A 27,621-nucleotide genomic window follows, 5' to 3' on the forward strand; every position below is an offset into this window, starting at 1 on the left:
CAACCGCACTGTATAAGATACACAACATAAGTGCTAAGACAGGTGATGGAGCTACTGATGGCATACGTGGTACCCCTCATTGAAGAATAAACATGAGTTTGATTCAAAAGATGCCTGCACGTAATGCATCGACTGCGGCCACAGGGATGATTACCCAATGGTCCCTTCTGTTTTACAGTGTCACACTTGGAAGATGATTTAAGCCTAGTGGGAGCTAGTATGCTTTTTATACTCCTTGCTTTCCTATATGTGACAGTAGCTCTATCTGGCAGGATAGGTCCTAGATGTGGATCACACTTTAGAATGGACCAATGTTCATTTAAAATCCTATTGATAAGTTTGGATGACTGGTTATAGGTGGTAATGAATCTTACAGTCGACCTCTCCATCTCTGAATGTGTTATTGGGGTGTCATAACCTGAACGTTTTCCTCTCTGTTGTTTATTTTGTTTGCTTTTCGATTTCTCAAGTAAAGTCGATCTAGCAATGGAACTCACCTTGCTGAGAGAGTCGGACACCACGACGGGATCATATCCCTTGGAACGAAACTTCTTTCCAAGTGTGACCGACTGTTTTTCAAAGTCAACATCCCTTGTGCAGTTCCTACGAATTCTGTGGAACTGCCCCAAGGGAATATTGTTGAGCCAGTGTTTGTGATGGTTACTGGACGCATGGACGTAGCTATTCACAGACACAGACTTGAAATGTGTGGTGGTGATGATATTCAGGTCTGTGTCTATGCTCAGGGCCAGATCCAGAAATACAGTGGACAAGTTGTTAATATCAAAAGTAAATTTGAGTCCAAACGAGTTGTCGCTGAAGGAGCTCAGGATATATGGTGGTGATTATTATCACATATGCTTGATTTTATTGTACTTCTTGTAAGTGCGTTTTTTACCCCTCCCTCCCCCCTCCCCTTCATTAAATATACTTTTATACGCTATGGGCGTGCGCTCTCTCCTCTTCTTTTCTTTTTTATATATATATATATATTTATATATATATGTATATGTATATGTATATGTATATGTATATGTATATGTATATATACACACACACTTTGATTACCTTTATTGAAAACCAGTTACCTAAACTGCTGATCAATTTGTTCTCCCGTGATCAATCCGCAACGTTTCTGCTTCCCAGGGTTCACTTAATGGCCGCCTTCAGTCTGCGTAACTCGACGGCTACAATGTATCCTTGTATCATTGCCTATTGTTATAGTTTGCAGCTCAAACTGCTGGGAATATTTGCAACAAATTATCACAAACAGGAAAGTGTTGCAAAGATCTTGCTGGGGACATGTGCTATATAACCTGCTATACAAATCAAAGGATGCTAATGATATTGACTTAAAATGACATTAGAGTTGAATAATAATAAAAAAAAAAATGCAGTAAGTATTATCTAAAGCTTAAAAAGTGTGTGGGCCGAGCACGCACATTTTAAGTGAAACTTCTTTGTCTTTTGTCACTGTTTTGTCACAGACATTGTATTTGTGATGTTTTTAATTAAAAATCAAAACACAATTTCAGTGACAAAATGCAAAGACGTTTGACTTAGAATGCGCGTGCTTCGCACACACACCCTGTTTTAGCTATTTGCACTTCTATATTTATACGATCAGTGAATTCCTCGTGTGCCTGTGTGCCTGTGTGCCTGCCTGTGTGCCTGCCTCTGGCCTGCCTGTGTGCCTGCCTCTGGTGTGTCTGTGTGCCTGCCTCTGGTGTGCCTGTGTGTCTGTGTGCCTGCCTCTGGCGTGCCTGTGTGCCTCCCTCTGGCCTGCCTGTGTGCCTGCCTCTGGCCTGCCTGTGTGCCTGTGTGCCTGCCTCTGGCCTGCCTGTGTGCCTGTGTGCCTGCCTCTGGCCTGCCTGTGTGCCTGTGTGCCTGCCTCTGGCGTGCCTGTGTGCCTGTGTGCCTGCCTCTGGCCTGCCTGTGTGCCTGTGTGCCTGCCTCTGGTGTGCCTGCCTCTGGCGTGCCTGTGTGTCTGCCTCTGGCCTGCCTGTGTGCCTGTGTGCCTGCCTCTGGCCTGCCTGTGTGCCTGTGTGCCTGCCTCTGGCCTGCCTGTGTGCCTGCCTCTGGCCTGCCTGTGTGCCTGCCTGTGTGCCTGCCTCTGGTCTGCCTGTGTGCCTGCCTCTGGCCTGCCTGTGTGCCTGCCTCTGGCCTGCCTGTGTGCCTGCCTGTGTGCCTGCCTCTGGCGTGCCTGTGTGCCTGCCTCTGGTGTGCCTGTGTGCCTGCCTCTGGCGTGCCTGTGTGCCTGCCTCTGGTGTGCCTGCCTCTGGCCTGCCTGTGTGCCTGCCTCTGGTGTGCCTGCCTCTGGCCTGCCTGTGTGCCTGCCTGTGTGCCTGCCTCTGGCGTGCCTGTGTGCCTGCCTCTGGCGTGCCTGTGTGCCTGCCTCTGGCCTGCCTGTGTGCCTGCCTCTGGTGTGCCTGCCTCTGGCCTGCCTGTGTGCCTGCCTCTGGCCTGCCTGTGTGCCTGCCTCTGGTGTGCCTGCCTCTGGTGTGCCTGCCTCTGGCGTGCCTGTGTGCCTGCCTCTGGTGTGCCTGTGTGCCTGCCTCTGGCCTGCCTGTGTGCCTGTGTGCCTGCCTCTGGTGTGCCTGCCTCTGGCGTGCCTGTGTGCCTGCCTCTGGCCTGCCTGTGTGCCTGTGTGCCTGTGTGCCTGCCTCTGGTGTGCCTGCCTCTGGCCTGCCTGTGTGCCTGCCTCTGGCGTGCCTGCCTCTGGTGTGCCTGCCTCTGGCGTGCCTGTGTGCCTCCCTCTGGCGTGCCTGTGTGCCTCCCTCTGGCGTGCCTGTGTGCCTGCCTCTGGCCTGCCTGTGTGCCTGTGTGCCTGCCTCTGGCCTGCCTGTGTGCCTGCCTCTGGCCTGCCTGTGTGCCTGCCTCTGGTGTGCCTGCCTGTGTGCCTGCCTCTGGCCTGCCTGTGTGCCTGTGTGCCTGCCTCTGGCGTGCCTGTGTGCCTGTGTGCCTGCCTGTGTGCCTGTGTGCCTGCCTCTGGCGTGCCTGTGTGCCTGTGTGCCTGCCTGTGTGCCTGTGTGCCTGCCTCTGGCTTGCCTGTGTGCCTGCCTCTGGCGTGCCTGTGTGCCTGTGTGCCTGCCTGTGTGCCTGCCTGTGTGCCTGTGTGCCTGCCTCTGGCTTGCCTGTGTGCCTGCCTCTGGCTTGCCTGTGTGCCTGCCTCTGGTGCGTCTGTCTCCCAAGCTGGGTTGCTGTTCCTCCTGCGCATTAGCGGCGCGCAGAGGTGGTGGCCACTGCGCATGCGCGCGCCATGCCGGGGCTACTGCGCGTGCCTACTATCTCCGTGCGGCTTGGAACTTTGACTCATGCGCCCATTTGTAGCGCGACGCTACTTCTGTTGCGAGACCAGTGATTTTTCCTATCAAAACTCTGTAGGTGCCAGCGAAGAAATTTCACTTCAAAAACGAAATAAAAACCGCATGTAGGAGGATATTGCAGAGATTGCTCCTCTGCGTGAGCATACAATAGCGGTGGTGGAGCCGCCTAGTTTGATAAACATTACCTTGTTCACTGACCTGGGTTTTCCTGTTCCATGTCTGTAACCTCACACCTTTTTTCGTTTCCAGTTCCCGCCCAACCTATTACTATTATTATCGCTGCTTTTGCTGTACTGGTTGCTTTTCTTGCCTTCTCAATCTTTATCACATGAAATCGATGTGAAAATTTCCAATGGTTTTCAGTGTCGGAGAATTAATAAAGTAAAAAACATTTTTTCTTTAAAATAAATAATAATAATTATAACGCGCCCGTGACGTGATTATGGCAGCTTTGGCGCGTCGGCGGCTGCGTTCTTCTCTCACTATGCGCCTCACAAACTGCGAGATCTTCTATCCCACATGCAATATTGGGGAAGTGGGTTACCCGTATCAAAGTAAAGCTTTGCCGCCTTCTCCTGCATTTAAGAGGCTATAAAATGTTACTTGTAGTGTTGCTGCTTTTGATATTACTTTGAAATCAGATGGTTAAATATTGTATTGTAGTTGCGAAAGTACTTGCCCATAAAACGCCAGCTTTAGAACTGTTGTAAGCTTGAGATATATTTCATATTTTTGCATATTTACACTCAAAAGCGTAGTTGTGAAAAGCGCACAGAACATGCAGCATGCACTTTTCATTGCCTGATGGGGTCTGCAGTACATGGTTTTTAAACATTTAAAGCTGCAGACCAAGCAATATCCTACATGTGTTTTTCTTAATAAATCAGTTCTGTACTATGAGAAATATTTGTAGCATTAAAAAAAAAAAAATAGAGAAACTGACATTTTTATGTATTATAATGTAACGAGCATTTTGTTTCTGTAGCAACCATTTACAAAGTCACACCCCCTTCCTCTTCTGAAACAGGCTCTGGCACACCCCTTTTTGAGCCCTGCTCTCTTGCAGCGCACCAATAGTATCTAGTGACTGCCTGGTCATGTGATCTTCCCCTCAGAACGTTGCATCTTTGGTCCTCTTTTGCTGCACTGACAGTTGGTGAACCTCTGAGCAGAATCTTCGCCGATCGATCGACAACTTAGCTAATTACTTATTGTGTGGATTGTATTGATGCACATATTAAAGGGAAAAAAGTTTTATATATTTTTTAAAAATGGCCGCTTGGACTGCTGCTTTAAGAGGTCGTATTGCACACAGGAGGAATTGTAACACATGGTTCTAAGCAAGAGCCTCTCAACCTGGGGGTACGACACTTCGAGGGGGACCAGGCGACTTAAAAGGGGGTTCCATATGACGGGAGGGGGCAAACATTGTAAGATGAAGAAACTGGCAAAGAACTGCAAGGCAATTGAGTGACAGTCAGAAAAAGGGGGGTTTAGAAAGAGTGTCAGTTCCCCTGCATCAGTAACACAATATATTCCATTATATTGAATCCTTGATCTTTTTAAATGTCTCTTTTTTTTTTTGGTGATCCCGTTCTTGGTCTTCTTCCTTTGTGCGTCAAATACAGAACAGGGTCCCAGCGGCAAAACAAATGTGGGGGAGGGCAGTTTTAAACATTGGGAACAGTTCCTCTAAGCCAGGGGTGGCTAACTCCAATCCCCAAGGGTCACCAACAGGTCAGGTTTTAAGGATCTCCCTGCTTCAGTACAGGTAACTGATGTGCTCACTCCCCTTACCTGGAAGACAGTGCAATCTAATTTGGACCTGAGGATGGTCCATAAAAAGGGTGTAGAGCTGATAGATAGACCGAGAGATATCATATCTCTATTATATCATATATAATATATCATATATCTATCTTTCTTTTTTACACGCATTATTTTCACTTTTTGGTGACGGTTGTAAACACTGTAATAAGGTTTTTTTTCACACTTACAATCTCATTGTATGCATATTGAGATACTGTAATTTTGTGGGGCACAAGCACGTGTGTTGTGATTTTGCAGATGGACCCATTTCATTTAGGAGCGCCCGTGTACAATCCCCTTTTTTTCCTTTTCCTTGTGGCCCTTGAGTACTGCAGTTGGCCGCCCCTGCTCTAAACACTAAAGCAGTTACACCGGCACACTGCAGGGGCGACGGGTTAAACCAGGTTAGAGCTTTTTGCCTTTTCTTCATTCACAGACCCCTAGCCTCACATAATACCGCCCCCCCCCCTGCGCCATTTCCTTTTTATTTCTAGACAAAGGATGGAATCTTACACCCTTGCAAACCTGCGCCGTCTCTCGTACCACACACCGATTCGTATCTAGCTTTGATTCTGCGTGCGAGATTGGGCAGTGTACGGTGTCACGCTGCACAGAATGAGGCAGGACAGGGGGGGCGATGCTTCACGAGCTCAGCTGTAAAATTTGGTTGAGCGTTTACAGACTGGGCTCGGAGTAAAGATGACTGCATAATATCGTGTGTCTCTCACACAGCGCGTAACCTGCCAGATGTTTTCTGGTACATATTTAATGCTGTGGAAAAGGAAGTGCGCTAAAAACCACTGGGACCGTTTTTAGCAGCTTCTTGCACCGTTGCCAAGTATATCTTATGATTAATGCACCGTATTGAACCTTGTATTAAAATTGCATACGTTTCTTAATCACAGCAGACTATACAGGGGCAGCAAAGTACATGCATGCTTCTCCAAGTCGTTAAACACCATGCTTTTCCTCTGATAGACTGGAGTATCAGTTCAGAATGTATTTATTCCCACACAACAAAAATGCTTTCGCTCATGGAAGCCCTTTCCGTGCAATAAATACCTTGTAATATACACTTAAAGGTGCAATATGCTTAAAACAAAGGAAACTAGGGCTTTCCTTTTTGAAACCCGAACCTCTGTGATCCTTAAATCCCTCTGAGAAATCCCTGCTTCTCGGGATAGAACAGCATGGAAGATTAGAAGCAGATGAGGTATCCATTCCATTCTGATGATGTCACTGCCCTCACTTGGGTGGGAGAGCCCATGAACGGTGAGGATGAGATGAGCAAGAGAGTCTGGGAGATGAAATGGCAACAATAGCGTCCCTGATGCCCTGGCAACTCTTAAAACGACATCCGTAAAGTGAGAATAATTTTTGGGGCGTGGTGGGCGTGTGAAATGTTGTTTTTTTTTTTTTTTTCTTTCTTGTAAATTGACACTTTTTTTTTTCATATCGTACTTTATTTGAGTCAAAAATAAGAACTCAATCTTTAAAACATTGTATGTATTTATAAAAAATGTTGTTGTTTTTTTTTTTTTTTAAATAGCAATAATTACTTGGATTTAACTCCATAAAAAATATCTGTTTGCACCGGGGTCATACAGTGCACGAATCTGCAATATCTGTTCTACAAAGTCTCTCAGGCACACATTCCTGTAAATAAATAGTTGCCCCGTAATTATCAAGGTGGTGGGGCGGAGTCTCTCTTGTAATTGTCCAGCGTGCATCTGGATGCACATCGTTGTAAAAATAGATGATACCCTTTCATTGCAATGCTGCGCTGGCCTCTCTGGCAGTTAATAGGTTTAGGATCGTGGTACACAACACATTGGTTTTACCGTTCGTAATCTCCAACCAGGTTTCCACTCGTTCTGTTCACCGTTGCTTGGTTAGGACTGTCCCTGAATGCCCTAGCAGGCCTCCCTGGTCCACTTTCTCTGCTGTCCGTTTGTTGACGGCGCCTGTTGCTTGGCAATTCCACGAGGCGACAAGCCTGCAAACGCTTGCAGTGTGCTGTCCCCTTTCTTTCAGCCTTTGTCTGTTGCTCGGGAGCGAGCCTGCCCCAGGATCACTTCCCAAAGCAGTTTCTCCCTGCAAAATGAGGCAGAGGACAGACTGGCTGTGGTTTTTTTAATTAAAATTAAAACCTAAATGTGTATTTTATTGTTTTGGGGTGGTGGAGGGTACAGAAAGGAAGGGGGGAATAAGGGGATGGTACATGGCATTTACAACAATACATTCCATATTGACTTCATCAATGATATCATCGTACTCTGCATCTCTCGCACTCTCGACCCCAGTATCCCGGGGACCCCATCGCAGCCACACACAGGAACTCCTATTATCCGTCATACCGGAAGTATGTTTCTGGTAACCTACAGAATTTGTCTCAATTATAAGCAGCCTAATACAGTATCTGGGCCTGCTGTACCCAGCCGGGTCCTCAGACAACCGACGGAGACCCTGAGGAAGGCGGTCAATTTTTCATTTTTCACGGTACTATCTTGTAGGCTGGGGGTCTGCCTTGTTCCCTGCAGCTGTGTTTTAACCTCTGGTGGCTGAGAAGATGTGAAGGGTGAGTTTAAGATGCTGACCGTGCATCTTTAATTGGTGTTCTCCTCACTGTAGGCTATCCAATTTTATGGCTGGAATCTTATAAAGAATCCTTCTGCACTGTTTATTTTTATTCTTTTTTTTAATGTTACCTGAACCAAAGGGATTCCCCAAAGCTGATCATCATTCACCCCCCCCCCATCCCCCCAATCGGGGAACCGCCTTGATTCCAGAGGTATCTTCCAGTTTATCCAACGCACAAGAATACTTAACATACAGGACCCCTATAAGCTCATATTGAACCCCCAAAATAACCACAAAAGCACAAGAATACTTATCCGTGGATAAAATGTGGCAGATTGTCACGTGTACAAAGATGCACATAGACCCACCTGTGTCTATATACTCTCCATCAACCTCTGCATTACCTGTGGCAATTCTTCCCCCCCTGACCCCCTCCCCTGCATATTCACCAATGCACACCCCTCCCCATCTCATGCCGGAAATCTTCCCTCTTCAGCAAAGTGTTTTATTAGTTTGGGCCTGTGGCTACTCCTCACACTCCTGATGCATTTACTTCCCCCTCCAATATGTTTACTACTGCACTTGCTTCTATTGTATTTATGCCATTTAGATGGTAAACTCTGTAGGGCAGGGACTCTCTCATTCCCTTTGTCTCCCGTACTGTCTCACTGATTCTGTAAAGGGCTGCGTGCTGTGGTGGCACTAGATCTATAAACACGTATGTCCACACATACTGTTGTGTGTAGAAGGTGACGTGTTCCTGACTCCTTTGGCAGTGATGGAGATGACTATTTACAGTATGTGCATGCTAAACATCTGGTGTTCCATTATCCATTGTGTAATGCTATTGGGGCTGCCCGACGTCCCATATATACGGATTGTCCCTTATTTCATTGACTTGTCCCACAAAGGTCTGTTGGGGCGCATAAGTGTCCCGTATTTTAGTGCCTTGGTGTAAAATGCCTGAACTTAAAATGACGTCATGAAATAAGTCATAACATTTGTATAGTGTAGTGTATTTATATAGTTTTTTAATGTATATTTTTGAGTGTAATAGTTACCTTTTCCGGTAGAGGTCGCATATTAAATTATTCAAATAATGAAGTTAGGACTCTGCTTGGTCATCTCCTGTTGCCATGACCCCCCCCCCCCCCCACCCCTCCTAGATGTTACCTTTTCTCCCACTGTTACTTGTAAGTTCAGTACTTGCGTGTCTTTCCCTGCCCGGCCAAGAGCAGAGAGGATAAAAACCAAAGCGGGGGATACCATTCAGCTTGGAGCTTTTGCAAATTAATCATGACTCCTTATGATGTCACATTTTTCTGCTGAATTTCGGCATCCAATATTATAAAAAACATAAATGTGGCAACCCTAAATGCAATAACATTTGATATAGGATAGAGAGCTGTTAATAATAATAATAATAATAATAATAATAATGATGGTTGGCAACACACAATTATCTTTTAATAAACCGATCACCCTAATTTTGACTAATATTTTCACGTAGGCATTCTGTGTTTGGTGTGTGTTTTATTTGGAGGGTACATTGTGGGTTCTCCCAGTTTCCCCACTTGGATTGGCTGAACCTTCCATTTCGCTCCTGTGTCATCCAATAGAACTCTTGTAACAGTTTTCAGTTTTTGCATTTCTAGTTGCTTATGTCATGGTCAGTTGACCAGAGTTTTGTATGGAAAGAATGTATGTATATAAAATACATTACAGTTAAATACAGGTCCCTTAAGAACAGTCCTTAAAATAGTAATGTTCCAGACATTTAATTATACCTAGATTTGTAATTTTAAAGAATGTGTTCCCTCTGCTGGTTTTATTTTCATTTTATTTATTCCCCTTTGTTCATGTCAGTTCTGGGGTTCCCCTTCCAGAGATACAGGGGGAGGTGCAGCTGGTAGCACCCCCTCCAAAAGAGAAACAAAATGGCATTGAAATATCCTGTGTTATGGTTGGAAAAAAACAGAAATGGAAAGGGAGGGGGGGGGGGGGGAAGTGGGGAGGGGAGAAATACTGCTCCCCCCCCCCTATTCCCCTGTTACCACCTCTTTCCCTGATCTTTCTCACCTTCCCCTTTCCCCCCCATCTTTTTCCCTGACCCCGTCTCCCTTTCCATTTTTAAGGCCGCGTCCATGTTTAGTGCTTGCGGGCGGAGGCGCGCTTCCGCTCGGCACTGAGCCCCTACAGCCGCAATGAGAGCGGCTTTAGTAGGGGCTCGCCTTAAGCTTCCGCGCGCTTGCAGAAGTGTAAATCTTAGGGAAATTTTACATTTTCCCGCTTGCCGGAGCGCAGGACCGGTCACGTGAGCGGTTCGCCCAATGAGGGCGAACCAGCTCCGTGACGTCACTGGCCCGCCCGCCGACACGCCCCCGGACGGCGCGCTGTCTAAGGCCAGGGAAAGCACCCGCTTTCCCTGAGCCTCAGCGCGCCTCCGCCCGCCCGCCAGAACCATAGCCGAGGCCCAAGGCCGCAATTTGTAGTGCCGGCGGAGGCGCGCGCAACGCAGCCGTCACATCTAAAACAAATAATTTTGTCGTGCCAGGATGCAGTCGCTCTGTCGTAGGTACTTGTTTTGGCGCCGCGAGCACTATAATGGCGACCTTGGTGATATATGCGGTTAGGATACAAAGTAAAAGCAATTGCTAATTGAAAAATCTTTCAGATGTAAGTGGGCCGCCTCTTGCGCCTATTGCTATCATAAATTCCACTGTAGCCAGACCATAAAGGTGTCATAAACCAAGCGCGCTCTGCTGGTTACGTTGCCCTGTCGTCGTCCCTGGTACAATCCGTGCCCGTTTTATTTGCTCTGTTCCAGTGATACGGTTATCTGATTTACTGCGGCAAGTCAATGGCAGAATTCCTGCGATCAGCAGTCTGGCTGATCTCATTGATGAGCCCCAGAGAAGCTCGCTGCATGTCTGAGAGCCAGTTGTGAAAGAGGACATTGATCACGTTAAGATCATGGGAAGATAAGGCAGGGATCAGGGCAGCAAACACACCCTGCATTTTAAAACCTGGTCACGGAAAACTTTCAGAAATGTTTTAGCTACTTCTTTTTTTTTTAGTGTGTGTGTGTGTGTGTGTGTCGTCTCTCTCGTCTCTCCACCCCCAATATGGCATCTGTAACCTGTTACACATATCACCGCCGCCATTCATTGAGTTTGGTCCTTTTGCCAGTAATGTAAAGGCAATATTACGCGATCTGTTATCTGTCCGAGCTGTGGACCTTCTCCGTCTTTGCTCTCGTCGTGCTGACGATAGGTGCTGTACGTCAGCCTGGCTCATTGTGCTTTGTTGTTATATAGAGGTCACTTGAATGCAGAAGGTTGCTGTAGCTGTGCATGTGAAATAACACCCCTTTTTTTTTGTTTGTTTCCCCTAAAGGATCAGTTCGATAATTTAGAGAAGCATACACAATGGGGCATAGACTTCCTGGACAGATATGCAAAGTTTGTGAAAGAGCGAATAGAGATTGAGCAGAACTACGCAAAGCAGCTCAGGTAAGTGTCCGAATTATGTGTATGTGTTTATATAATGAGCTACACTGCTGTGTCCTCTCGTCGGCTTTAATGTTCTGTTAGATGCCGTTTCACATGAACTCCTATCAACCCAGGGACACGTGACGCTGACGTAGGTAACAAACACACCTAATATGGAACGCCGGTTTTTACAAAACCGCTCATCAGCAATGTAGGTTATTTTCCTGAGTAATCTCTTGCCATTCTTCATGCTAGTTTGGGTGCATTGTTATACCAGCATCAGTTTCATTGGCATCGGGGGCATAAGGGGGCCCAATTTATGTGATTTCCGGATAAAACAATCTTTATAACTGTAAACCAAGAAGCCCCAATTAGAAATGTTGTGTGTAGTATATATATATATATATATATATATATATATATATACAGTGTTCGACAAACCTATACATTTGCTCGCCCCGGGCGAGTGGATTTAACCCCCGGGCGAGTAAATATTGGCCCAAGCAGCACACGTTTGGTACTAGGTGGCGAGTAGATTTTTTTTGTGTGGCGAGTAGATTTTTTGGTGATTTGTCAACCACTATATATATATATATATATATATATATATATATATATATATATATATATATATATATTTTAATTTATTTATTTTCTTAAGTATGGTTCCGGTTCCTATACTACCAATTTTATATTGTCCTTGGTTTTTCCTCCACTGCATAGAGAGAAGAGGAAACAAAACAAAGGAGGGTCAATAGCATGGGATGCGTGAGATGTATGTGGTGCCTGAGGGGTTAACACTTAGAAGCGCTGTGTGTGAGCTACAGTGCGGCTAAAACTGGGATAACAAGACGCCGTGCCCTAGAAAATAGTGACAATCTAAAAAAAAAAAAAGGCACGTAATGAATCTTCTTCCCATGCTTATCACTGCAGCACAGGTCATTTCTACCTTGCTCCTGGGGAAATGGAAGATCTGTAGCTTTGCAGGGGCTCCCACATATATCCATTCTCTCTACTGCAGGGGTGCTGATCTCCAGTCACCAACAGGTCAGGTTTTCAGGATATCCCATCTTCAGCACGGGTGGCTCAATCAGAGGCTCAGTCAAAGATTGAGCCACCTGTGCTGAAGCAGGGACTGATTGAGCCATCTGTGCTGAAGATGGGATATCCTGAAAACCTGCCCTGTTGGTGGGACTTGAGGACTGGAGTTGAGCACCCCTACTTTACTGTGATGTTTAAAACGCCTTCATTTCCTTTACACTGCTAAATGTAACCTTGGCCTGATATCCTTTTTAGTTCCACCTCCTGAAGTAGGAATATTTATAAATAGGATATTTTTTTTTTTTTTTTTGAAGATTAGGTTTTGTCCCAAAACTAACTTTAATGGCAACATTTTTGCCTTTGCCAGACATTGCATGTCAATTGTCTCTGCAATATGAAAAAGAGATGGGTATCTGAAAACAAAATAATCCATTTGTTAGGTACTTTTAAAGAAGTAAATCTAATCAGAAAATTGCAATTGGACCACATTTTAGATTTGATCTAATCCATTCTTTAAAAATGTCAAATGTGTTTTTGTTTTTTTTTTTATACATGATTCGTTCTAACCATATGTTTGCACTTAAGGAGTTACATTTCCAACACTATTTTTATGGCAGGCATAAGGACATTTGGGTGGTTTTGTTTAAAAAAAAAAAAAGGTGTGTACCCCACCGAAATCCCATTATTGTGTGTGAATGAACCTTTTTATTGCGGTGTCTACGATCTGATTGCAAGAGAAGGAAAGAGAATTGCAGAGTGAAATGGAAAAATGACAGAAAAGGGATTATTATAACGTTAAGAGCAGGATGTGGTGAGGAAACGATCTTCAAATGTGTCTGTCTGTTATCATTAATGGAATCATCCCAGCAAATATCTAAACAAGGCTAATCCAAAAGCCAGCGGTTACATGGTCCGAATACTATTTCGGGAAATGTTATCATGGCGATTTTATGCCGGCCAACTACATTTGAATGCAGCAATCCTTTTATCCATTTGCAGGCATACCCCGCATTAACGTGCGCAATGGGACCGGAGCATGTATGTAAAGCGAAAATGTACTTAAAGTGAAGCACTACCTTTTCCCCACTTATCGATGCATGTACTGTAATAGTCCCTAGCCAATTCCAATCTGGGTTTCGTCCCAAACACTCCACCGTAACTACCCTGCTAAAAGTTTGCAATGAAATCCAGTGTGGAATGGAACGGGGACAACTCACTGGTGCAGTATTCCTATATTTTGCAAAGGCTTTTGGCACAGTTGATCATGCTTTCCTGCTTAACAAACTCCAGAGCTCCGGAATAGGGAAGCATGCTTTAAACTGGTTTCAGTCCTACCTATCAGGAAGATCCCAACATGTGTCCATCTCAGGCTCTAACTCCAACCCCCTGGATATCACCTATGGTGTCCCGCAAGGCTCTGTTCTGGGGCCCCTACTCTTCTCAGTGTTCATTAATGATCTTCCCACAGCTTGTAAGGAAGCCTCAATACACATTTATGCAGACGACACAATCCTATATGCACACAGCCATAGCCTGTCTGACCTTCAACACATACTTCAGTCTGATTTTTTGAGACTCGAAAACTGGATTTCCCAAAACAAACTGTTTTTAAACACTGACAAGACTGTAACAATGGTATTTGGGATCAAGACTAAATTTGTAAAGCTTCCAGTGACTGAGCTCCTGATTAGAACCAACGCTAACACCACCCTAACCCCTGTCACTAGTTTTAAATACCTGGGCTTATCGTTTGACTCCCACTTAACATTCGGGATGCACATTGATACCCTGACAACTAAGACCTATGCCAAACTAGGGGTACTTTACAGGAACAAATCCTCCCTAAGTCCCCTGGTCAGAAAGCGTATCGCACAGCAGATGCTAATGCCAATTATTGACTATGGAGACATAGTATATGGCTCGGCACCTCAAACCCACCTTACCAAACTTGACACCCTCTACAATTCAATTTGTCGTTTTGTTCTCCAATGCAACTACAAGACACATCACTGCGAAATGCTCAAAGAACTAGATTGGTCAACACTAGTCTAGGCGCAAAGTTCACCTTTCCTGTCTTGCCTTTAAATTCTTCATGGGCAAGCTACCCAGCTATCTGAACAAGCTCCTCACCCCTACCACTTGCAGCACTTATCACCTGAGATCAGACTCCAAAAGACTGTTCATGGTCCCAAGGCTCAACAAAGAATCCGGACGTTCCTCCTTCTCCTACCGTGCACCCCAAAACTGGAACAACCTACCAGACTCACATCCACCACCAGTTTAAGTTCGTTCAAATCTAAGGCTGTCTCACATTTTAATCTGGTCTGTAACTGTTTCATACGCCCATAATATATATTTTCTTTAACTGTGCACGCAATGTCTTGTATATAATGTATACCCTGTTCATTTATGTAACTGTATTTGTAACCATGTATTATTTGTTTTACTCTGTGCCCAGGACATACTTGAAAACGAGAGGTAACTCTCAATGTATTACTTCATGGTAAAATATTTTATAAATAAATAAATACGTGCATTACTGATGTAAATAATGCATTTTTAGCAGGCTCTACAGTCTCCCCGCTTGCGCACAGCTTCGGTATAGGTAGGGAGCCGGTATTGCTGTTCAGGACGTGCTGACAGGCGCATGCGCGAGCTGCCGTTTGCCTATTGGGCGATATGTCCTTACTCGCGAGTGTACTTAAAGTGAGTGTCCTTAAACTGGGGTATGCCTGTACTTCCTTCACAATTTTGCCTCCTTAAAAAATTCCACATTACTTATCTCATTTTCCCTTTTAGAGGTGTGTGTGTGTCCTGTGTCCGTGTGTGTCCTGTATCCTGTGTCCCCATTGATGATTTGTCTTCTCCACGTTGTACCAATACATTTTCTAATTTCAACCTCCCATCGTACTTTTGGTTGTCGTCTTGGTCTTTTAATATCTCTTGGAATCCAGTCAAGTACCATCTTTGTCCAACGATGGTCATTTCTTCTTGCGATATGTTGCCCGCTGCCATTTTATTATTTCTTCACTCTTGTGAGGCTCTCAGAGACTTTTTTGCCCTGGAAGCCATTCATTCTTTTCCCCGTCTCTTCGGGTAATACCCAGCATAAATCTCTCAATACTTCTTTGAGTTGTTTGAAGCTTCTGAATTATCTTTGCATTTAGGGTCCAAGTTTCACATTCATACATGATCACAGGCAGAATTCACTGATGGAAAACATTCTTCTTGAGACACAGTGGAAGGTTCCCTTGTAAGATTGTCTTGTTTCTTAGAAATGCGCTCCATCCCGTCTTCATTCTCCTATTGATTTCATTCAAAAGGTTCCCATCCATTGTTACTTGCTGGCCAAGGTAGACATAGTCTTTGACGTCTAGTTCTATTCCACTTCTTTAGATCTGTGCAGAGTTGACACATTAGTTGAACATCACGTTGGTCTTGCTAAGATTCATATGAAGGCCCCCTTTCTTACTTGCTTCGATGAGTTCTATGATGCTGGATCTATTGGACTTGTGGCAAAAATAAGTCCTCTGCAAATTGTAATTGACTCGAGTATTCATCGTTGCTTTAGTTTTCTTCTTCCCAATGCAATGTCTTGGACCATTCAAGTGTTGCTGTCAAAAGCAATACACGAGAGCTAGGGTTGCCAGGTGGCTTGTGCAAAAATACTGGATACAATGGTGAAAGGTGCGACGCGCGAGAATCGTTGGTGGGGAAGAATGTTATTTATAAAGGACCTGACTGTTACTTCATTTTTTCTAAATTTCACTCCAAGTATTCACCAGTTTGCACCAATTTATATTCTGTTTCGTAAAAAATCTGGGGAGGGGTCTTGGGAGGGAGCGCCCTTCCGAGGGTTTTTTAAGGAAATAGAATATGAAATCATGCAAATTGGTGCATGCTTGGAGTGAAATTTAGAACAAATTACGTAATGGTCGGATCATTTATAAATAACTGACCTGCAGTCATACAGGCCCATGGCGAGCATTACTGTACCCCTCCTCATCCTCTATCTCTCCCCTTATCCTCTCACCCTCCCGCCCCCCTCATCCTCTCACCCCCCTCCCTTCATCCTCTCTCATCCCCCCCTCCCTTCATCCTCTCATCTCCCCATCATCTTCTCTCATTCCCCCCTCCCTTCATCCTCTCTCCCCCCTCCCTTCATCCTCTCTCACTCCCCCTCCGTCATTATCACCACCACAGAACAGCCAGAAAATGCGCACGCGCACACGCACAAAACAGTACAAGTACAACACACACACCAGGACAAAACAGAACAAATACACACAGGACACCTGCAGGACACAGCTCACCTCTCATGCTTTTCCTCCGCTCTTTGGCCCCACTCCCCAGGCTCCTGCCACCTCCTCCTGGTGGATGGAGGAAACTGCCCAGCCCCTAGCAGCAGCAGCCCTGCTCTGTCCCTTCTCAGGGGAAATCCCGCGATTGGTTACGAAGTCCGGAGACATAATACCGGCCACATACATAACACCCCCAACCCCACCCCCTCCCCCCGCACACATACACGTCCAGAATGATCTCTAATTTTTTACCGGACACCTGGCAAACCTAAAGAGCGCCCCAATGCTACATCCAATATGACACATGATTTAGTTAATTACTGCTTGTTCTTATAAGTATGGGTCATTTAGTTCAATCCTTTGACCAAAACATTTCAAACCTGCAACCCTGTCAAGGAGTGACCCTATCCGCAGGTTCCCACACTACCAATTTTTCTTTTGTATTGCTTCCACTGCATCGAGAAAAGAGGGAACAAATCTATAATATAGCTGTCAGCATGGGATGCGTGACATGCAAGCAGTGCCTAAGGGGTTAAAAATGTTTGGCCAAAGGATTGAAGTAAATGACCCATACTTATGAGAAGAATAAACAGAGGGGAAAAAAGATATAGTAATTAAAAGAATTTGTCATTGGATGTAGCATTGAGGATTCTTTGTCTATTGTTGTATACTTGAGATCCCTCTCTCAGAAGCACTCCAATTGACAAATATACAGATATATAATGCAGGGAGTTTGAGTTTTGAGCTTGCCAATACTGAGTGTGATTGGACGTACTCTGATTTGGTCTGTAGTTCTTGAGATCTTTGTCTCCTTTCTTGTGCGTGAGGATAACTGGCATTACGCCAATGCTCTGGAATTTTCCTGTTCTTCATGCAGCATATAAAGAGTTTTGCAAAGATTTTCTTTACTAAATGGTCTGGCTATTTAAAAAAAAATAATAATAATTATTATTATTATAATTATACTAAATGTGTGAACACGTTGGTAATTAGCACTATAAATACTCCCCAGCTTTATTTTTAGTTTAATCCCTTCTCGATTGAGTATTAAAATCCATCGGAAATCAATGCCCGCACCTCCGGCAGCAAAAATCATGACATTTTTAATTCCTCCCCATTCTGTCAGTGCCGGTGAGGGGAATCTGGTTCCAGAAACGGCTTCTGCAGTGAGATGGAGAGCGAGAGAAATAAGACGGTATTCGCTCGGGGCAGCACAACGTTCACCTGATCTGCATGCTAATTGGCGCAACGCCTCTCAGCATTGTATTCTACTAATTAAAGATGCCATCTTGTTTACTTTGTGGAGGGGGAAAAATAATCCTTTTTTCTTTGGGGAAAGCAATGTCGCTGTGAAGTCGTCAAGTAGTTTTCCGTTTTTGGAGTGGGAACGTCTTTAGAACTCAGTCCTGATGTGATTTTCAAGTTGAGTATGAGTTACAAAGTGCCTAATGAAAATGTCATGTTATACTCTGGATACTCCTGTTAAAAAAAATAAAACATTATTAGGACTTGTTAACGCAGCAGCCCTCCCCGCAGAGCCACGCACCCCCGCAGAGAGGACCGCAGATGAGAGAACATAAACATTTTGGGGGGTTGCTGCTTTAGTCTTTGCAGGTACTGGTACTGGCCCTGAAGCGATCAAATGATGTGATTGATGCCCGGAAACGGTAGTAGAGGAGTCTCCGCTTATGTTTCGACCCAGCTGGCAGTCGGCCCTCTGGACAACGAACAGGTTCCCATGCTATACCTGGAGCCTCCTAACGGCGCACCAATGGTTAAATAGATGAGTGCGTTCCCTTTATCAAACGGTCACCAGTGGCTGTGGTGTATAAGACAAGTCCGCGTGGCAACTGGGTGACATCACGTGCAAGCAAAGACCTGGTTTTGTTGCGTTAGCTGGGACTGGAGGATGCTTCCAAAAGGTCGGGAAATTACTGACAACAAAAGCAAGCTGTAATTAAGATCTGTGTGGGCTGCTAGCAGGAGGTGGAGATGAAGTCCCCAGTATGCTGCGGAACATGCATTGCTGAGCTGCTCCTGTTACATTCCATTCCCTGATGGTCTGTTTTCATCGTGCCAAGCGGGAGGTGCCAAGCGGGAGGAGGGCGAGCAGCCAGTGTGAACCTTTAGCCCCATCTCCTTTTACATTTATTCCAGAATTCGTGGGACTATTTTCTTAACCCCCCCCCCCCCCTTTTTTTTTTCTTTCTTTTTAACCCGATAACCTTTTTAAACCACTTTATTTTACTAATTTAATAGAAAAAGGACACTTAAAAATAAGCCGAAGAAAATCCTAAATGAAAAATAATTTTGTAAAGGCAGCCACTGTGTATACCTCCTCAAATACATGTCTGCTATTGGCATACACCAATTGGGTGTACCTCCTGGAGTACAGCAGCAGAGAAAGAAAGGGGACATCTTTTTGGTACTCAGCAAGGTTTAAGTGAATATTAATAACAGATCCTCTGCTCCGTTGGCGCATGGTAATCCTTTGAGTGGACAGAGGTGTGATGGGATTAACCAGCTGCAGATTTCTCATTAGAACGCAGTTCTTGTCGTCTTCCAGGTTTAGGAGCAATATTTTGCACAATATCCAGATGAGTCAAATGATTTGGAGCGTAGCTGGAAAGCAGAGATGTGCTGTTGGGATCCCAACTCTGGGGTGGGTGCATAGATAGTGCCTCTAACATACCATTATTGTGTTTTTAGGGGTATAAAATATATACATTGTATATTTACATTTAGTCAAAATATTACTCCCTGGGCTTGTTTGGATCATGTTTTTATAGGCTCTACCTTCGCCACACATGATCTTGTGAATGTTGACGTAACTCGTTGGAGGGGTAGGATATTTTGGTCACCGCTGTTTTGCCATGACATCGGCGTTTAGCCGCTGCTCACCTCACCGCCTGGACACTTCAGCCAGCCGCTAGTCACTAACCTTATCCCTTCCCCTAAAACCAAATACTAACGCTACCCTACAAACCTTAACCCTTTACCCTCAAACCCTTAAACCCAAGCCCTAACCACTAAAACCACTAAAATTAACCCCTTACCCGAAAACTTACCTTCTTGGTGAAGCGGATGGCAGAGAAGCGGTGGCGAAGGTACCTCCTGCAGCCAAACACCCGCTGGGAGTTGATTGCGCCCTTGTCGAGTGCGGCCAAATGTCCCATTCCAATTCAATAGAAACCATCGCATGCACGCTTGGTGGTATGAATGTATTTGCTTTATGTCTATGCAGATGGCTCTCTCAATGCTCTTCTTCAGGAGGGTTGTTTTGTGCAGATTGTATTGATGCACATATTGAATGGAATCTTTATTTAAAACGGCAGCTTGAACGGCTGCTTTAAAAGGCTCGAAGAGCCAATACGTTGCCTATTTAATAAATTGCATGAATCCAGTCCTCTGTAGTGCCTGTTGTTGACTGATACAGTTCGATATATTTGCTGTTTTTCATTGGATACATTGGACAAAGACTGTGAAGGAATGAGATCAAGAAGAGCAGTAACCTAGCACGTTGCTATGTTTACACGTTTCTGTAACGCTGCTAGTTAATACATAATGTTGTATTCACCAAATCGTGTGTGTGTGTTTCGTTTGTGTGTGTGTGTATGTGTTTCGTTTGTGTGTGTGTGTGTGTTTCGTGTTTGTGTCGTTTGTGTGTGTGTGTGTGTGTGCGTGTTTCGTGTGTGTGAGTTTCGTGTGTGTGAGTTTCGTATGTGTGTTCTTTGAAGTAATGAGACACTGTCGGTATGCAATAGTTGGCGTAAGCTACATTTATTAAGAGTTCTTTCACTTTGAAACGCATTCTATATACAGTAGAATATTTACCTAACAGCAGGATTTGCTTGTACTCATCTGTAAATATATTTGTTCTTCCATTTACCTTTTAAGAAGCTTATAACATTTGAGTGTGGAAATATATTTTGATTGTAACTTGCTGGTTTCATCCATTTCCCCCCCCCCCCCTCATTTGTTGAAAAAAACTGCAGTGAAAAGTTTTAAAGAACGAATAAGTAAAAATAAATGAATAATTAAAATTTCTACATTTGTGGTGGTTAACAATTTTTTCTGAAACTGGTCAGTGTTGAAATATGTTTCATTTGTTGCTAAATAAATACAGTTGGCAATTTTGATGTCACAACCCAAGACACGTGTAATATCTTATGGATTAGCATAGGAGCTCATCATAGTTGTAAAGAGCTTTTTTGAGTGTAGTGTCAGTTCCTATTGGTTTGTCCTTAGAAGAATTTGCATGCATTACACGAGCGGTGCGCAAACAGGGGGGCGGGAGATTTTTGAAAGGGGGCGCGGGGGTTGCAGAGGCCCCGCGCTCTTCCCCACGCCTTTTAAATGAAATGCCGCGGGATCGCGTGAGGCCTCTGCAACCTATTACATACCGGGATTCAGATAGCTGCTGACGCGTCGCCATGGCTACGCGATGTGGCATGACCCCGCGGCGTCACCGCGCCCCCCTACAAAAATCCTCCCCCCCTAGTTTGCGCTCTGCTGCCTTACACAACCAAACTGACACTTCTAATTGATTTCTAATATGGTCATTCATTACCAAAATTTTATGAGACTCGGCAAAAGTCTAGCAATAGAGAAATATGGGTCTTGAAAAACTCCGCCCCTTGGAATTATCTTTCGGCAATTCGCACAATTCCTCGCGCCATGAAATCTTTATTTCTAATTTATAGCGTTAACATTTTAGAAGCAAATGGATACTTTCCAGCATTGTATTTAAACTAGAGCACAATTGTGTAATTAATGGTTGGACACAATTGCGCGTGTGATTTGCAGTTTACATTCCAAGTTTCTGATGCAGAGCCAGAAACCATATTCCGAGAGGAAAGTATTGATGAGTGGGTTATTGACTTTATGCTTTAACCCAAAAATTGCAGCCCTTTTTTAATATGCCGTTTTCCCTGTTTGGAAATCTTATTCACTGAAGCTGAAAGGAGCAATTCCTTCTAATTTTTGATGCCCCCATTTCTTTACAGGATGGAAACCACGGGTCCCCCTGAACCAAACCCCACTATTCTCCGCTCCGGGAGCTCCCCAATTCCAGAGATACATACCAGTGAAGTTACAAAGTAGCTCCCTCGGGGGTAGCAAAATTGTTGCCAAATCTCGGGCCAATAAGAAGCTGCAACATAGTCAGTTGTGGCTTCCTATTGGATGGCCATTTAAATGCCCTTTATAAACCAGGACATGATCGGTAGTATCTCAGAAACCAGCGGGTTCCCAGAGCTGAAAATGGTGCGGTCTAGCTCTGTATGTCTCTTCCCTTTCCCCCCTCCCGCCTCCCCTCTCCCCCCCACACACTGCCATTAGACAAGGAGGAACAGCCTGTTGAAATCAAACCCCCTCCCAAGTCTTCACTCAGCATGTTTACATAACTACCTGTAAATGATTTAGAAATAGTTGTTGGTGTCAGATTGTGGTAAACAAAAATATGTCCATCGCCCAGTTGAGACCCCTTAAACATGTCAATGGCATCAGTTCCCTTTGGTCCAAGGAGAGGTTAACCCTTAATCGGTAACCAGGGTAAAGCTGCTGAAATCAGACGCCTATTGCTCACAATGGAGAAGAAATAATACTAATAATAATTTTAATAAATGCACTTTTGGAATATATACAGTGTAAGGTGTGCTACTAATTCAAAGGCTGAGTAACAGAGTAAAGGTAATATAGTCTCTGTGACTTGGTTATGTCACCAGCGCACAAGTAACTTTTGTGATATTAGTCACATTAACCTGCTTCAAGCATGTTTTAATAGAAGTATTTTGCAGTCTATAGTCTTGGTACAAGGGCCTTGGCCGTCTTGAAGGAAAAACACTGCTGATCATTTAATTAGTTACTGAAGGAAAAGGAAATAACTATTTTTTTATCTTGTTTCCCTTTCAGGGGACCTCCCTTGTACCTCAGATTTTCCCCATTCGGTAGGGTTGCATATTCTATTGTTCTGAAGTGGTTTCTGCCCTGCAGAAATATTGACATGAATTACAGTATCCGTTACGAATATACCAAGAACTCCTATAAAACCAGTGGCGTGTGGTGGACCGGATCACACTGTAGCTAAATCCCCAGCGATTTAGCACTCAAGCATATAACACTTGCTTTTTGGCGGACAATATTTTGCTAGCGTTTCAATATTGGGAGTTATTGGTGTGTGGGGGGTGGGAGAAGTAATGGGGGAGGGACCAGGAGCAGTGGGGGGTGAGGGGGGGAGAAGGTATGAGCCTGTAAGGAAGGAGTGTGGGGGATCGTGTGGGCCTACCTAAAGGTCTGCCCAAGGTCCAGCTGGATGGGGAGACGGGGCCCGCCCAGTTGCTAGCATTGCTGAAATGAAGGCCCAACTTACTGCCCAGGCCAACCGTACCCCCAGAGCAGCTGGGCCCAGGACATTTTAAAACCAGTACATCTCTCACCCTTTATCATTTCACCTTAAATAATTGACATTTGTTACAGATGGTGGGGAGAATGTTATATGTGCTCTCGCCTTTATAAACGGAGCACATTTAGAAACTCTTCCAAGCTTGCCGTCATTCCCTTTATCTGAATGTGTGATGGTTGGCGGGCAGATTTCTCAGCTCTGTGCCTGTCCTGATCCTGTCCTGATCCTGTCCTGATTGAGTAGTGCAGGGTGCGCACTGGGGAAACATTCTACAAATGGACAGGTTAGCATTTGCTTCGCCGCTGTTTAGTGAAGGTAATAGCGGACACCCCAATTCTTGTTTTAACCCTCTAAGTGCCTGATGGGCTGCAGCTCCAGAGTGCCACAGCCCCTCCGGCACTTTTGTGTTTGTGTTAACTCTTCTCGGGATTGGGGGGGGGAAAGTGAGGGAGGAGGAAAGGGAGAAAGGGAGAGTAGCTACCACCTCATCCGACTCATTCAAGGGGTTAAGTGCCAACTTCCTTCAAGTTTTATACAGGTTTTTATTGATCTGTTTGACGGGACTAACATTACTGCTGATTATAATGCAATACTGCACCAAGAATTGGAAAACCGATGACCGTTTCCCGATTTGCCGGCTGTTTGCAAGATCCTTATTTCTGGTAGGGAAGCATTGATTCTAAACTGGATATTGCATGTTCCTGCTAATATTGCTCAGGTTGAGAAAGTGCTGCTCCAGCCTATAGTCCTGGAAAATAAATGGAAACCCTATATAAAATGTGTCCCCAACGGGGATTTACAGGAAATTAATTATTCAGACCCTCCAGACAAATTAAATGGTACCTAGGTTTCGCTTAACGGAGAATGGTGAATTCTTTACCTTTAAAAGGTGACACTGTGTGTGTGCATTTGCATGTCATTTCCCAGAATCCCTGGCTGCAGTGGAAGCACTGTATACAAGGAGATAATGGGGAGAGACAGGGTTGCAGACTTGTCTGAGACATGTGAATGTGCTCACAAGTGGTATTTTTATTTGCGGTTATCTATTGTCAAAATATTTACCTGTGTAATGTTATCTCTAAATTCAACTGTCAAGGCTATTCTTGTACTGGTTATGGATTATCACACACATGATTGTAACTAGGATCCATAACTCACGTCTTAACCTTTTACTTGATCTTGTATTGGGTTTTATTTATATTTTGTATTTCTTTCCACTGCGGTTTGCCCTGAATATTTGTTTGAATATCTTATTTCAAAATTTGGCAATGAATACATAAAAATGGTGATTTTTTTTGTATACTTTAACCTTCATAAAAAGCATCTTCTAGTTGAGACACTTTAATAGATTCCTCAGAAATCCCACTCTATTTAATACGGTGAGAAGTGAGCGAGACTGTTAACGGTGTAATGACTGCCATTCGTTTGTGTATCTTTCCATAAAGGGAATGTGTTTTTACTGCAGTGAATTTGCGGAGTTATCAGGTGCTGGCAGAAGTAGTCCATGGCTAAAAATGGCGTCTACCATGTGTGACTGGGCCAATGGGAAATCTAGCCTCCTACATACAGCAAGCTAGAGCAGAAGTGCTCAATTCACTTCCTCAAGCCCCCCCAACAGGTCAGATTTTGCCCAATGCAGCAACTGTCAGCTACTCACTGAAGGATGGTCCCTGGACCTTCACTACAGACCAAGGGCACCCGCAGCAGTCTCAGCTCTTCCCTGCCCCACTAGCTGGGGCAGAGGTATAGTGCACACTCACTCTCTCCCGAGGGGAAGAGGACCAGAGAAGGCCCAATAGTCAGGCTCTTAGCTGTGTGACCTGCCCCTCTCAAGTAGGTAGAGGCATTGCTAAATTTAGGGCGGCACTGCCCTAAAGTACAGCTAGGAGGAAGGCACCAGGACTGTTCCAATGTTCGACATGCTCAGGTCAGATGTCACTGCCTCCCACTGTTACTCAAGTGCAGCTCCAGTGAGTGGGGGAAACCAATATTGACTACTGGCAGCCTGATTCTAGCAGGACTTACTGCCATTAGTAGGGCAGGTTAGTAGCAAAAGGTGGCATGGCTACATCAGCTTTATTTATTATAATATTTTCTTGTGTAGTGCTGACTGTATGCAGAGCTGTGCACAGAATTTTTTGCAGGCACAAGGAATCCCTGTCCCAAAGAGCTGACAATCTAATTTTGGCGCATGGTGTGCAGAGATGAGGGGATTTGCCCAGGGTCACAAGGAGAGCGGACACTGTCATTCAAATTTGGTTTGCCCACTTTAAAAACGGTGACAATACCACTAAGACAGGGGAGCTCAACTCCATTACTCAAGCCCCTCCAACAGGTCAGATTTTCAGGATATCCCAGCTTTAGCACAGGAGGCTCAGTCAAAGACGGAGCTTCAGATTGAGGCATCTGTGCTGAAGCAGAAACTGATTGCGCCCCCTATGCTGAAGCAGGGACTGATTGAGCCACCTTTGCTGAAGCAGGGACAACCTGAAAATCTGTGATTTGGAGGTGGGGGGAGGGGGAGGGGGGTTACATGAGGAGTTGAGCACCCCTGCACAAAGGTACTCCAGCAGCAATACATTCAAAATACTGTTTGAAAAAAAAAAAAAAAAAAATATGGACGAAGCATACTTGCTACTTGCCATAGCAGGCTCTGATACAACTCTTCCTGAGCCCAGCAGTGCAAGAGCTTTGCCACAAATGATCACAAACTATATTTTTTATTTATAAAAATGTTTTACCAGGAAATTATGCATTTAAAAGTTGCATATTGAGTTGTAGAGTGTCTAGTTTGTTAAGGTGAGCTTGGAAAGTTTTTTGCAGTCTTCCCAGCAGCGGACTGGCTTGAGTTGAACGCTGTAAAAATAGACCATGTTACCTGTAGTGATATAAGGTTATATGGTAGTTGTTGCGTTTCACTGACTGCAGGATACATTGAAAGGCAGCCATTAAGTGAACTCAGGGAGCACAATCTTTACCGATTTTGATCACAGGAGATCTTTTCCTTAAAGGTCATCAAATTCATCATATGTTCATGTTGTTTGTAAGTAGATCTTTGAAGAGTGCTTAATCATGCATATGGACATCATTCTGGCTCACACTGCTCTTATTAGAAAATACATATACATCGCATGTATTTATCCCTTGTTTGTTCGTTGTGTAGAGCACGCACAGATTATCACATTTAACTTCCCTTGCCTGTTTTTTTTGCTTTAATTAGCTCTGCCATTTTTGCCATCTTGGTAAATCTCCAGTCTGCAGGCATGGTTTTTTCCTGGACCTTTTTGAAGTGCTCTGATAAACAAGGCTTTCACTTCCCCACATGATCGGAAAGGCTTTGTACTCGGAGACCTTTGGGAAATGTTGTGTACAGGAAAATGCGGGAGCCAAGATTCACAACCTTCAACTGTTCTACTCTACGGCGTGACCTTTCTGCGTTACTTTGGCATCCCCCAATAACATTACTGGCAAGCGTGAGTCTCCTGCAGGCTGCAGTGTATGGTAACAAGAGCAACGGGCAGTGTCACACCCCACACCTGCCACACCCACACACCCCCAGCCAAGTGGAAGACTAACCAATAGGAGAGCTCAACGTTATTAAGGAGCATGCACAGCTCCCCCATTTGCATGCTCGGAAATGTAGTTTCCTTCCAGCTTTGCACATAGGAGAGAAGAACTCCGCTCTGTCCCTGCCTCCACAGGTAGGATACCAGGAGGGGGAGAGGATGGAGGAGGAGGAGGAGGGGGGTGGTGGTGAGGGAGGAGGAGGAGTAGGGGGGGGGGGTGAGGAAGGAGGAGGAGGGGGGTGATGGTGAGGAAGGGTGAGGGGGAGAGGGTGTGGGGGGGGAGAGGATGAGGGGGGTTGCAACAATCTTGGAAGTAGTGGGAGAGAAATATTAAGATCAGTATAGCTCGCCATGTATGACTGCAGGTATGTTATTTATAAATAATCTGACCGTTTGTCTTGTTTCTAAATTTCACTCCACGTACAGTATGCACCAGTTTGCTCCATTTCATATTCTATTTGGTAAAAAATGCTGGGAGGGCGCTCAATCCCCAAATACCTCCCAAACATTTTTATGCAATAGAATATGAAATAGTGCAAATTGGTGCACACTGTACGTGGAGTGAAATGTGGAAAAAAATTACGTATCGGTCTGCGAATGTATAAATAACATTCCTCCCCACCAACGTTTCCAGCGCGCCGCATTTTTAACCGTTGTGTCCAGTATTTTTTGAGAAGCCGCCTGGTAACCCCACTCACACCTCTATAGAAATGCTGCGTTTGATGGCTGCGGGCATGTTGGCTACGCGGCTACTTGGAAGCATTTAGACATCTCGTAGCTCTCAGAAGCGATCACCTTTCTTGTTTGCACGCTTCATATCGCGATTTCCTTCCTGCTATCTATAAATGCCAGAAAGGCCCCGGTTGAAAGGACCATGTCTCGGTTGCCAAGATACGGCATTGTTATGCAGTTCACCTAATGAATAATAATGAGGTGTAGTTAGGCCTCCGATTAGAACCAAACAAACTGATACAGTTGGGCAGAGCAGTGGGCAGAATACTGTGATCTCGCTATTGTTGACGCGTTCTAATTTGCATGATGTCCTTTACACTGCCTTATTGCTAGCTAAAAACGATAACGTTTGGCATTTTACTTTAATTGACC

The 27,621-nt window shown here is 44.7% G+C and overlaps 1 protein-coding gene across 2 annotated transcripts in view; it reads left to right on the top strand.

Moving 5' to 3' along the window:
* FNBP1L (formin binding protein 1 like) overlaps positions 1-27,621 on the top strand; it is a 96,502-nt gene that overhangs the window by 39,697 nt on the left and 29,184 nt on the right. For both annotated transcript variants that reach the window (XM_075616435.1, XM_075616434.1), the window contains exon 2: positions 11,112-11,227. In XM_075616435.1, the coding sequence (XP_075472550.1) occupies positions 11,112-11,227 (116 nt within the window). The remainder of the gene's footprint in view (positions 1-11,111; positions 11,228-27,621) is intronic.

The sequence above is a fragment of the Ascaphus truei genome, chromosome 10 (genome assembly GCF_040206685.1).
Source record: "Ascaphus truei isolate aAscTru1 chromosome 10, aAscTru1.hap1, whole genome shotgun sequence".
NCBI lineage: Eukaryota > Metazoa > Chordata > Amphibia > Anura > Ascaphidae > Ascaphus > Ascaphus truei.